General features: G+C 40.4%; 1 protein-coding gene across 1 annotated transcript in view; it reads right to left on the bottom strand.

Annotated features, from left to right (window-relative positions):
• gpc4 (glypican 4) overlaps positions 1–10742 on the bottom strand; it is a 32656-nt gene extending 21914 nt beyond the window's left edge. The window contains exon 1 of the mRNA XM_026917574.3: positions 9944–10742. Coding sequence (XP_026773375.1) covers positions 9944–10100 — 157 coding nt within the window. The 5' untranslated portion in view covers positions 10101–10742. The remainder of the gene's footprint in view (positions 1–9943) is intronic.
• Between the last annotated feature and the right edge of the window lie 1885 nt (positions 10743–12627).

Below are 12627 nucleotides of genomic sequence, written 5' to 3'. Positions count from 1 at the left end.
TAACCCTCAGAACATTCAGGGCTTCAGAAGTATTTAAACCCCATGTGTTACATCTTCCCTTCATCAGTAAAGCAAACCTGCAGAAGACTTAGATGACCGTTATAAACATTGTCAAAGTGTAGGTAAGAGGGGATGAAATTTGCCAGATGTTGAACCTGAAGGACAAGCAGTAGAACTGAGTGCTCATTTACAAGTAATAGAGCAAGAGGGGCCCACTGGCAAGATGAGGTCAAACCCATGATCATGTTTCCAAGTCCTCAATGCGACAACACGGCCACAATGATTCTGATATAGCTGTTGGGCTCAGGAAACTGGATAGCAGTGATGTTGGTGGGAAGAGCAGCACTATTAGCCAAGTGCAAAAAAGGGAAACTTACACCAATGTACTATGTTTTAGTCAGGGACATCCCTTATCTCATCTCCAATGTGATACAGGCAACCATGTCAATAAATTATTGAGACCTACGAGTAGAAGCCGCATACACAAAAGCTTTCAGATCAAACATAGCCATCTCCATTTACTCAGAGAAATCTATCAAATTCCTTCAAACACCATACTAAGCCTAAAACCTTTCCCCAATCCAGCCCTCAGAGTATTCAGGCTGACGATGGTAAGAGGAATCACTGATTGATTCCGTCTATCGCAAAGGCTATGAACTTGGATGATGCCAGAAAATGTGTCTGCAGCTTTAAGGGCTTTAGACACAGCAAATAGCAAACCTCTCTCCACTCTGCCTGATAATTCCTGCTGAGAAAAATCACCTGCATCTCTCCTGCAGTAAGCACAGTAACAGCAACGCCACATACAGCACATATCCAAAGAGGATTGTTGTAAACAACTGCCAATAAATAAATCTAAAAACTCCGACCACCTCTTCCTGCATTTAGACATGGCACTGATGCGATATCCAGTGTCAGTGTTGGGCTGATATTAGCAAAGAATGTTCGTTTGGATATCAGGGGGGATATCTGTAACAAATCTAGCATGAAATATCACAGAATTTCTTTTAGCAGAACGCAGACGTAAAGCAAGCATAGTAATAACCACCTAAGTTAATATAACAAAAGTGAGTAGCTAGCTATTGTGCAATATAATACAGAACCTTCTTTTATTTTATATTGTCTAATATTGTACACATTCACACTGTAGTCTTAATGATTTCAGTTATTTGGAAGAGTTTAGTTAAATTAAAAAACTGCAGTTTTGTATAAGGTTAGTAGAGTGTTAAATGTTTGAGTATGGTGATTTTAAATGGCCTTAAGTGCTTCAATTAGAATCAGTATTGGCATCCTTATCATGAAAAAAGTATCATCCATTCATCTTCAGTAACCGCTTTATCCTGACCAGTGTCGCAGTAAACCCAGTGCCAATCCTGATAAAACTGGGCGTAAAGCAGGAGAAGTCACCCCAGATGGGACACTGAATACTTGTTGCAGGTGTTTTGGGAGCAAAACATCTGGACCATCTGGGGGCACTGAGGAAGGGATTATGAAAACCATGGCTTGGTGACAAAGTTACATAACGATGTTCGGGGGAAAAATTTTTTAAAGACGTTTGAAAGAGTTGGCTTGTTTAAATACTTTTGTTAATTTCAGCCATTGTATGGTCAGTTTTAGGAGATGGCATCTAAAGTGGAATGCATATTCAAATTAAAAAGAGGTCTGTGAGACCCAGAGCACACATCAAATCAACACTGGCTTTTTATCCTCTTCAAAAGACTTTATGACATGTTCAGAAGGTCTGTAAAAGTGGGATTAGGGAAGCACATAGGTGGTGGGGAAGTGAGTGTGAATTACCAGTGTGAGCGGAGATCTGGTCTTAGGCTCATCAAGGCTAGTCCCAATGAAGCTTATGGGAATAATTAGGAGGGATTATAGAGGTTCTGGAACGTTAGCTAAACTGGGGATTCTGCCCAAAACCCACAGCAAATCCCTGGCCCATGTCCTTCCTATGTCTCCACAGCCACAAAATGTGTCTCTGGAACCATAAAACCACCACAATTATTGGCACCATCAGTACTATTACTCCCTTTAACATCATTAATAGCAGACGGCAACTGTCTCAGGGCTTAATCTGCAATGCCACAACAACAAGGGAGTTTCATTTGGAGCTGTGCCTGCTAAGGGAAGGGTAGCATGGAACACGTCAAATTAGAGACTCTGGGAGCTGGTGGACTCATGCTAGTGCTCTCTATTACATGCACAGATGAAACACGACAACACAATGTCTTCTTTCAAAAACTTCACATTTTCCCTGTTGTGCAGTTCGTCTCTGCAACGGATCCAAAGAGCATGATTAAACATGACCTCGTAATAACAATGTCTGTCAAGGCAAACATACAAAACAACGGGTTTTGGTATTAAATTCAACTGAAAGAGAGAAGAGAGCAGAAAGAAAAACAATGAAGGATAATAAAAGAGAAGGGACCAGACCTTGGATGAGGCCTTGGAGCAAGCCAGAACGGATAAAATGGCCCAACAGAATGAGGACAAAGGAAAGAAAAGCTTCTAGATGTTAAAGCTAGATAAAAAGGAATGCCTGCATCAACACTTCCTACAAAGCATGCTCTTGAAGACAAGGCAGGATGCATGAGCCAATTGAATGGGCCCCAGGGAGCTCCACATGCAAATTGGAAGTGTTAACAAGGAGCTTTGGTGGCGGCCTCTATCTGCCTTGTGGTGAGGAAAAGGCACAAATGTGCAGGCAGATTTTACAAAGCGTCAATCAGGAGTGGCTCTGCACTGTACCGCACAGCCTGGTTCACTCAGAGAAGAACAGAGAGTTAAACAATGTCACCAGAGACACAAGCTTCAAAGCTGTTAGAGTGGAGGGGTACGAAAAGGTCAGTATGCACATGCCTCATCCATACAGAGAGTATGTGTGTATATGAGTAAAAGCAAACACATCAGAGCCTGGGCAAGGCCCCAGAGATGTCCACCTATTCCCCAAAAGTGCCACACACAAGCCTGCTTGAATCACACATAGTGCCAGCTCCTTTTGGTAATTCCTGGGTTTTGTTCTCATCCTCAGACTAGGCTCCTCTTCCATCAGTCAAAATCCCCCTGTAAGTTTCACTCAGTGGTGCAGCCCGTCAATCCTCTGCTGGCACAGGCTTTGTTGCTGCTTGGGGCTCTGAGCTCCCAGTGTGTGGGTCTTGGTGGTCTCATGTGGAATGTATTTTGGGGGGAGGACACCCAATTGTTCCTACACACAGCATCCACCCCCTGCTGGGCCGTCACTCAGTGGAGGCTGTGCAGGGGGGAGTGTCGGGTAACCACGTAGAGAAGCCAGCTCAAAATTAATGTTACAGTTACAGTTGGATAACAAACCCCAGTGGTTTTCAGAGAAATACTGGAGCAAAACGGGACACGAGACTCATAACTTGAGTTACATTCAAAGACCACAAGCACAGTCAAAATGTTAACGCGATTTTTGGCTCCAAGCACGTTGACTTGACCAGCTGAATTAGTAGCTGATTTATAGCTTCCTGTATTCAACCACCTGGAAATATGTGCGTCTCAAGTCCACCGCTTGTTCCACACATTGTGAAGTAACTGATGACTTGCCCATTATCTAGGCCATGTGTTTCCAAGTAGAAACAATCCTAAGGCACTATAACATTCATGCCTTAATCTCAACATGTGCACTAACTAATCTACAAAGTGAGCCAACTTTCAAAAATGCAAAGCCAACAATTCCAAGACTCATACATCCTCAAACACCCACTCACACTTCACGCAATGTCTGTCAATGTGTTTCATATCTTCTTTCTGATAGCCAAATCGTCAGCCAGCCACAGGGCTTGGCCATGACACAGGAACAGGCTGCAGCAAGGTCATTTTAGCCTCGCCCATGGCCTGAAGCTTTAATTACCCTTACTCATATCTTCGTCCAGCTCAATAACGGTACCTTAAAAATGCTGCCAATGCCCTAAAGTAGAAATATATATATATATTTTTTTTTTTCGACTGAAATGAATTTCTCCATCTGCAGACTGATGACAAGTTAGTCTAAACCTATATTTGTACTGAAATAGCAAAAATGTGACAAAATGTGTAAAATGCACATTTTTAATTACACTCACTGCCAACTTAATTAAGAATACCAATTATCCAAACAGCCAATCATGCAGCAGAAGTGCAATGCATACAATCATGCAAATACAGGTCAAGAGCTTCAGTTATTCTAAAAATGTGATCTCAGTTACTCTGACAGTTTTGAGTACATTTGAGAATTTCAGAAACTTTGAATATCCTGGGATTTTCATACACATCAGTCTCTAGAGTTTACACATCCAGCAAGTGGCAGTTTTGTGGGTGGAAACGCCTTGTTGAGAGAGGTCAGAGGAGAATGGCCAGACTGGTTCAAGCTGACAGGAAGGCTAAGGTAACCCAAATAACCACTCTTACAAATAACCACATCCATGGTGTACAGATAAACATCTGAAGAACAAACAACACGTTGAACCTTAAGGTGGATGGGTTAAAACAGCAGAAAACACATTGGGCTCCACGCCAAGAAGAGACATCTGAGGCTACACTGGGCACAGGCTCACTGAAACAGGACAGTTGTAGATTACAAAAACATTGCCTGGTCTTTTTCCAATCTTCATCTGTCCAGTTTTGGTAAACCTCAGATTCCTGCTCTTGGGCTGGCAGGAGTGGAACTGGCGTGGTCTTCTGCTGTTGTAGCCCATCCACTTCAAGATTCGACGTGTGTTCTTCGGCTGCTTTTCCATTAACCACGGTTGTAAAGACTGTTGTCTGCATGCAATATTCAAATATGGTCAAATTCACTAAGATCACATTTTTCCCCCATTATGATGTTTGTTGTGAACATTAACTGAAGTGGCCAGTGAATTTACTTTACCTTTAATAACTTTGTAAAAAACCAATATTATATAAATATGGGACAATAATTCCCTTCCTCCTTAGACTCTCAGATGATTTTATTTCATGCTGATTTCTGATGGCATTTCCACCCACAATGATATGCTACTGGCTCCAGTGCTTCAGAAATGATTCTCTGCTTAGCAGAAACCAGCCAAGTCAAAAATTATCATGACAGCAGAAGCAGGTTTTCACACACTTCCAACACATTAACACACACACACATCTTTAAGCAACACTTCTCGTTTGGAACATATGCGTTTGAGGTCAGGGAGGTTAGTAGAAAAGAGGGCAAAATATTTTTTTGCCACATGTTCTTAAGCTTGCAATCTTACTGACAACAGGGAGGAACAGCTTCTGTTGAGCCAGGATCAATTTTCTTCATTGATACTGTTGATATTCTAGTGGCCCATTTCCTGACAAAAGAGTTAATCCTTAGTCACTGACAAAGAGAAATATAATTCCTGATGCATTTGCTCTTACCCAACACTACAAAGAACACGAGGCTGTGTTCACACGAGCCCTGCTGTTTAACCGCCACTGCATATTTTACATGTAGCAAGAGAAAACAGCCAGAATGCAGCCGGGTTTACTCAAATACGCTCTGCAATATAAAATATGTTCTCAGAGCCAAACGCGTCATGACTGGTGAGTACAGTCAAAAGTATCTTGATTGGTTTAGAAAAGTCAACTTCTGCATTCATGACATATTTGAATAAGTGAAATGTATGAAGCCTCTTTATCATCACAGCTAGGCTAAATATTGAAAAAAAAATATTATTGTTGTTGTTGATGATAATAAATCAAATCTAAATAACTAGTCCACACCAATGGATATGAGACAGAACTCAGAGGTAACTGCACTGAGTCTCACGTAAGCGAGACTTGTTTCAGGCAGGGTTTTTTCTACAGCAAGATAAATGCATGTGTGAACACAACCAAACACTTCTCTGCTGCAGAAATAACTACTCTGCTATCCAATTAAAATCTAGATGAAACTGATCAGGACACATTAATTCAATTGGTAAATTCTTATTACATCAGTTTGTGTGTATAAAGCAAAAAAAGGCTTTTTAGTACCTTATTTAAAAAAACTATGGGCATGGCAAGACCCTTACTGGACTCATGTCTTATCTCTGCAGTGCAGTGATATTACAATTAGTCAATTATTTACCGGACTGCAACTGTGAGACATATGGTGAGAATGAGATATGACCTCCAATTTAAAATGTCAAAAATATTTCAAGCATTAAGCATACCCCTGTAAGAACATGTATAGATGTACATTATAATATGAAGTCGAAGAACTGAGGTTGCCGGTTCTTCAGTTATAATGCACTAAAGTAATTAGGACAGGAACGGTCCTCCGAGCATAAAGAAGTACGAGCCTTTGATCTTCACCACTGTCCATACCTGAGGCATGACATAAGACCCAGCTGCCAATATGAAGCAAAACAGACTGCTCGAGCACAGGAAAAAGTGTTCCGCTGTCTCCCAATAAGAAACTGTTGACACAAAGAGATACCAATCTGGTCAGTGCTAACCACTCTCCTTTTGAAGAGCCACTGCGCAGCAGGAACTCAACACACACGTTTTACAACATCTAGGCCAATCATCAACCATCACAAACAGTGGGGCTTTTCTTTAAAAGGCCAAGACCCTCTCTGCTTTGGTTAGGAATGGGAGGGTGTGAAAGCTTCAGACCTTAGTGGGGAACTGTGTACTTCAGGGCTTAAGTAACTATGAGGTCCCCTAAGATATTATAATCCTTGGTATCTCACAAACAGAAGGGATCTGAGGAGACCAACTGGTTGGCGAATAAACATCTTAAACCCCAGACAGTGATGAGAAGCTCAACAAATGTACTCCATTAGACTGTGGAAAATTAATTCCACTGCTTTTTTCACACAGGCAGATAGTTCCTCTGTTCAACCTCCTCCTCAAACACTAAACACAGTTATTTAAAGTTAACACAACTTCCAACAATGGTGCCCAACCCTTGTAAATGACAATAAAGGGAATGGGACCAACTACAACAATATAGAGAGCCAAATATGTCAGTGTTAGTCTAGGTACACTTTTGCATAAAATCTTTTCAGCTTTGTCAAAGGAGTTAAAAAAAAAAAAAAAAAGGAATAAAATTATACATTTATACCATGACAGGAAACACTTAATCATTTTCTTGCCCTGGATCATGTGCAAAACCCCACAAGCACCAGGTCTTAATTGAAAGGATAGAAATTCAGCAGGCAAATACTATAATTTTTCCACCACAATCTGAAAACAAAAGATGCTTGTGGCTGGAGGATCACTAGTCATATTAGAAGCTTTGTCTAAAAACTGTGCGCTTGTTGTTTAGGTTCTTCTGGGTGAAGATGAAATGGCAGAACTTTATAACACCAAGTTCACAATGTGTCTATTATTGTATTATATGATTTACAATACCAACGGGCCAAAACATCTGAATGAAGAATACCGTTCTGATGAAAAATTTTATTTGGCCAGCTTAGCTGGAACATACCATCCGAAAAAAATGCAGAGGGCAAAAATAATAATACCCTTGCTGATTAATCACAGAAAAGCAGAAAAGTTGGCTTGGAAAGGATATAATTTTGGCCATCGGTGCTGCGTTGGATGTGCTTGGCCTAACTGTGGATAGAATGTGGATTCAGGACCATGGAAATATGGAGAATAGATGTTTTGACTACCAGGTGAAAAGGAACAGTGCTGAAAGCCAAAACCAGAAGGGGACACTGACAGTTCAATTACGTTCTCCTGTGGACCATTTTCACCCTAGCAACAGGAGACATTGTTATCCAAAAGCAGAGCTTTTTGTGTTCTCTTTCTGCTTTCTAAGAAGCCTCCACCCTTCAGCAACAGTAGACCTTGTTACTCTCACTGGATCAATTATCTCAGGCTCCATTATTGACAAAGAAAAGAGTCCGATGCATATCAGGGTCTATTGTGAGATGCACATGTGCATGGCACCCAGACTGGTCAACAAGCCATTATAACACATTCTTGTTAACCATCATGACAAAACCAGAGTTGCACTACAACAAGATTATCAGTGCAGGTGAGTTTGGGTACAATCAGCCAGATTTTACATTACAATGATACACCGGGGAAAACAATGGGCTTTTGGCCTGGTGTAAAGTACAAGGCAAATTACAAGCAAATGGTGTCCGTGATTTGAGACAGCTGTTCTATTTCTCACATGTAATGCAGCTTACAACTACTAAGACTTGCATGAGTCCACCTGCTAACTTCCCATGATTACAGTCTCATTTGACATGCCAATCTCATGAACCAATAGACCAATAGGCTAAAGTTGATGCAAAAAAAATAGGCAAAGCTGTTAATATCAATTGTGTAAATTACATGTCAACAGGACAGGACATATTACATTACTAGGGTTTATGTCTACATGTTATTTTATAGTCTGTAATAATAACAATGATGCAATCGTTCCAAAAGCAAACACATAGTCCATAAAAAAAAAAAAATTACCATTATGACGGATTTGAACGAGACTAAAATCACAGAGCATACTCTCGTAATACTTACATTACACTACGTCATCAGGTAAAGTGATTCCACCCAAAATCGGGCTTCAGTTACTGCAAAAGTGATTCATTCATCACAAATTACACATTAGTCCCAACCACCTGGGGACAAATCAGAATTTCTCTGCAAACGGGTTCATTTTACAACATAAACGCTGAAATGTCACTAAACATGGAATAAAAATAAATAAATCAATCAATAAAATCTGACCTATAGCAGCAAGTTTATAACACATCTGGACTTTTTCCTGCCTGGGAATTTATAGTCTGTGGATTTAAAAGTTGGAGACAATAACAATGTTTACTTATGTAAAGCAAAAACATTGACGTTAAACCCAGCATTAACAGTATCTGTAACAGGGGCTTTGGCTATCATCGATTTAAATGTTAGGGGATAGAAAGTAGACTCTCCTGATCTAGTTAATTTTTTATATGACATGGCCCTGTGTTCTCAGCTGCTCAGCTATATAAATGAAAGCCAAATGCCATAAATGTAAATGTACATGGCAATCAATACAGAGAGCACTATTATCCTAGTCATGTGTTTCTCACTTCAGGTGAAAGAAGTCCCAGACAGACAAATCTTTGTTTTGTGTGTGTGTGTGTGTGTGTGTGTGTGTGTGTGTGTGTGTGGACTGGTGTGTTTTTAACATGAAGTCTAGCTCACAGGATTGCCCGAGAGCCACTGCCGGGCCTTTGGGCCAGACTCTTAATCTTGGGAAAACACTGTAATATCCTTGAAATGCTTTCTCTTCATTTTAATATCACTTTAGCTCATAAATAGTCCAAAGAAATACATGTAAATGTAAAAGCCACGGATTTCCTTTACTCCAGGCAAACATGTGGACTGATATAAACAGAGCGTATCCTGGAGTCAGTGTTGCTCATCCCAAGCATGCAGAAGAGCTCCAAGTCTTCCTCTCACCCCCACCCCCACTTCCACCCCCACCAAGATAAAAATCACTGCATTTACATGGCCATTATGGGCCACTACGATAAGATTTTGGTTTAGAATTGGAGAATTGAATGGCTTTTGCGTCTAAGTGCTGTACAGACACAGTGTGAGTGCTGTTAAGTATATAAAACACCACCAAAACCAAGCTAAGCAAACATCGGTAGCCCTGCACATAGTAAATGCTGCTCCGATTTGCTTCCTCATACAAAAAGAAACAAGAGCCACCGGTTTCCCGACGAAAAATCACAACAAGACGTTTAGTCTGCGTGGTTAAAAGAAAATACAGCACCTAGCCGATATAGAATAGACTTAGCATTGCATTTACAGGTTATTATTATAGAAGCTATTTGTGCTTAGCTACTGGCACAACAAACTTTTCCACTCCAAGCAGAAGCTTGGGCTATACAGGCTATCTCTTGTTCATTGTAGTCAGCTGTGGTAAGAGTAATAAAAGTGTTCAGAGTCAGTCACTAACCTACTTGTCTTTGAGAAGCTGGAAAGTTGAATGAGAAAGGCCGAGAGTGAGGCTTACCATACACTCCTTTGTTGGGGACGTCGTTACTGTTGAAGCCCTTGGAGCTGTACGCCGTGCGGACTTCATTGCAGTTCTTTGACTTCTGTTCACTCGGGCTGGCAGAGACAAAAATCACTGCGGATACACAAACTGCAAGCGCAACAATCGCCTTCATCGCGGTGTCCAGCTGCCGAAAGCTTTAAGCACACACAACCGGTGATAAAACACAGTTTCTCCTGGGTTAAAATGTATCTCTGAGAGCCGCGTCGGATTTCCACATGGAGATGCGCCGTCTCGCTGACTTCACTTTAAAAGCACACAAAGTTTTAGCGACTCGACAGACTGGTGGACACACGGTAGTTTTCCCAGAGCGTCCGTTTCTGGAGAAAAGTTTGTCAAAGCTAAAAACGACTAGGGATAAAATGAGAACTTGTGTTTCAAAAGACTTGGTTTCTATCGGCAGTCTTGCGAGGGCAAACTTTTGCGTGAAAAAAGCCAGCTGCTAGAGAGCCCCGCGCTAACGAAAAAACACGTTAAAAACACAAACCACGTATTAAAACGGCTTCGGCAGAGCTTTTCACTGGAAGGTATCCTCTCGGATATTGATTCCGTGTGAAGAGAATAGAGAATGAACAGAATGAAAGTTTCTGTGAAGTTTTTTCCTTCTTCCCTGCGCTGTGGAGTAGTCAAGACGGGACGCTTTATGGCTGGAGTCACTAGCCGTGTGCTCGAGCGTTGCCTGCGCGCGCGCGGTACGACGTCTACGGCGCGTAGACTTTGCGCGCTCACGTGAACGCAGTTCCAGACAAAGCGGCGTGCACGCGCAACACGCGTTCACCTGGGGGTAGCTGGCTCAGGTATCTGAACAGGGGGGTGGGGGGATGGGGGTCAAAGGACAAGTTTAAAAAAAAAAAAAAAAAAAACTAAACTCTGGAGAAAGAAGTATTATTTCTGGAGCGAATTCTTCTGTAATCATTAACCTTACAAGATTTCCTTGTTTTAATGCTTTGAAAACACACTTTATTGCCCATAGTAATAATTTCTGCATATATATATATATATATATATATATATATATATATATATATATATATATATATATATATATATATATATATATATATTTTTTTTTTTTTTAAATAATATAACCTTGATTTATTTATGTGCCACACAAAGTAAGAATGTCTGTGTGGTTAATTAGCATGATCTCTCACTAATATATGAGAGGAATATAATCATTAATTAAAGTCAGTTTATTCTAAGAAAGAACATTGCTATTGCAATTATTGGTTCCGCTACATTTAGTATATTGCATATTACAACCTCTCTATGCCCATATAACAACACTGAGTCTTCTTCTGTAATGTTTGATGAGACTGAAGAATATAGAGCAACAAATCTGAGACCACTCCTCCATTCAGAATCTCTCCAGATCCTCCAGTGTCCTTGGTCCTCTTGTATAGAATCTCCCTCTCAGCTCACACCACATGTTTCCAATGGGGTTTAGATAAGGGGATGACCATGTCGAAAGTTTGACTTTGGATCATTGAGTAATGTTTGCATGGATGTGGATATATGTTTTTGATCTTTGTCCTGCTGGAATATCCAACCATGACCCATTTGTAGCTTCTTGGCACGGGTAGCCAGATTTCCATTTCCACTGGTACTTTGTGGAGTCTATGATGCCATGTATCATAACAGGGTTTCACAGGGCTTTTAAAGGGAAAAAAAAGGCCCCACAACATCACATCACAGATCCTCCACCATACATACCCATCTTGAGTGTTTGATGCCAAAAAGCTCTATTTTTGTGTTATTTGACCATAGAACCAGCCAAAGGTTTTACGTCAAAATTTCAGTAGTGTCTGTGGTCAGACAAAAGAAAAGGCATGGTTGGCATAGAGGTGTCTAATTGTAGATTTGGAGATTTTTGTGACCTCAAAGTGCTACCGTCATCTCTCCAGCTGTGATCCTTGCAGAAATATTTGGCTCTCTATTCATGCTCCTCGATGTGTGTGTCCTCTTCCAGACAGGTTTATTACAGCTCTGGTTGTTTTGAACTTCTTAATTATTGCTCTAACAGTGGATTTTCTATTTTTTATAGCCACTGCTTGGTTTATGACTTATTTCATTTGTGTATTGTCCATTCTTCCCCATGTTGATAAATGACTAAAGGCCTGTGTCTCACGTCATATGTATAGTCCAGTGAAACAGGAAGTCTTTAATGATAGCTTAAGAGTTCCTAAACATTTGGGTGAACTTAAGTAAAGTAAATATATATGTGAATTTTGCCAATAATTGTGATTTTGGTTTTGTTAAAATGTTTTTTATAAGGGTTTTGTACTTCTTGAGGGTTGGATTTCTGGATAAGATTAAGCTACTTAACCACAAAGACTTTTTTTTTCCCCATAACCTTTTTTCATTTTACCCATCTTCACCAAGGGTGCCAGTAATTCTGGACTTGAGTGTATAATGTGAATTCAGGTAATATCAGGTATCAGGGAACATGGGGCACATTAAGGAAATATTGCTTACTTTCTTCTCAGAATCATATCTGTGCTAAGCATTGTACTAATCAATAAACCATGATTTCAATATATTGACATCACGAGAAGGGGACATGCAGAGAGACTACATGTAGAGCAACCCAAAAATAATATAAGCTTTTTATATTTAATATTTTAATTGAATAAATACTGATT

The sequence above is a fragment of the Pangasianodon hypophthalmus genome, chromosome 7 (assembly GCF_027358585.1).
Source record: "Pangasianodon hypophthalmus isolate fPanHyp1 chromosome 7, fPanHyp1.pri, whole genome shotgun sequence".
Taxonomy (NCBI): domain Eukaryota; kingdom Metazoa; phylum Chordata; class Actinopteri; order Siluriformes; family Pangasiidae; genus Pangasianodon; species Pangasianodon hypophthalmus.
The sequence above is the reverse complement of the archived record's forward strand: the minus strand, read 5'-3'. Positions and strand labels throughout refer to the sequence as shown.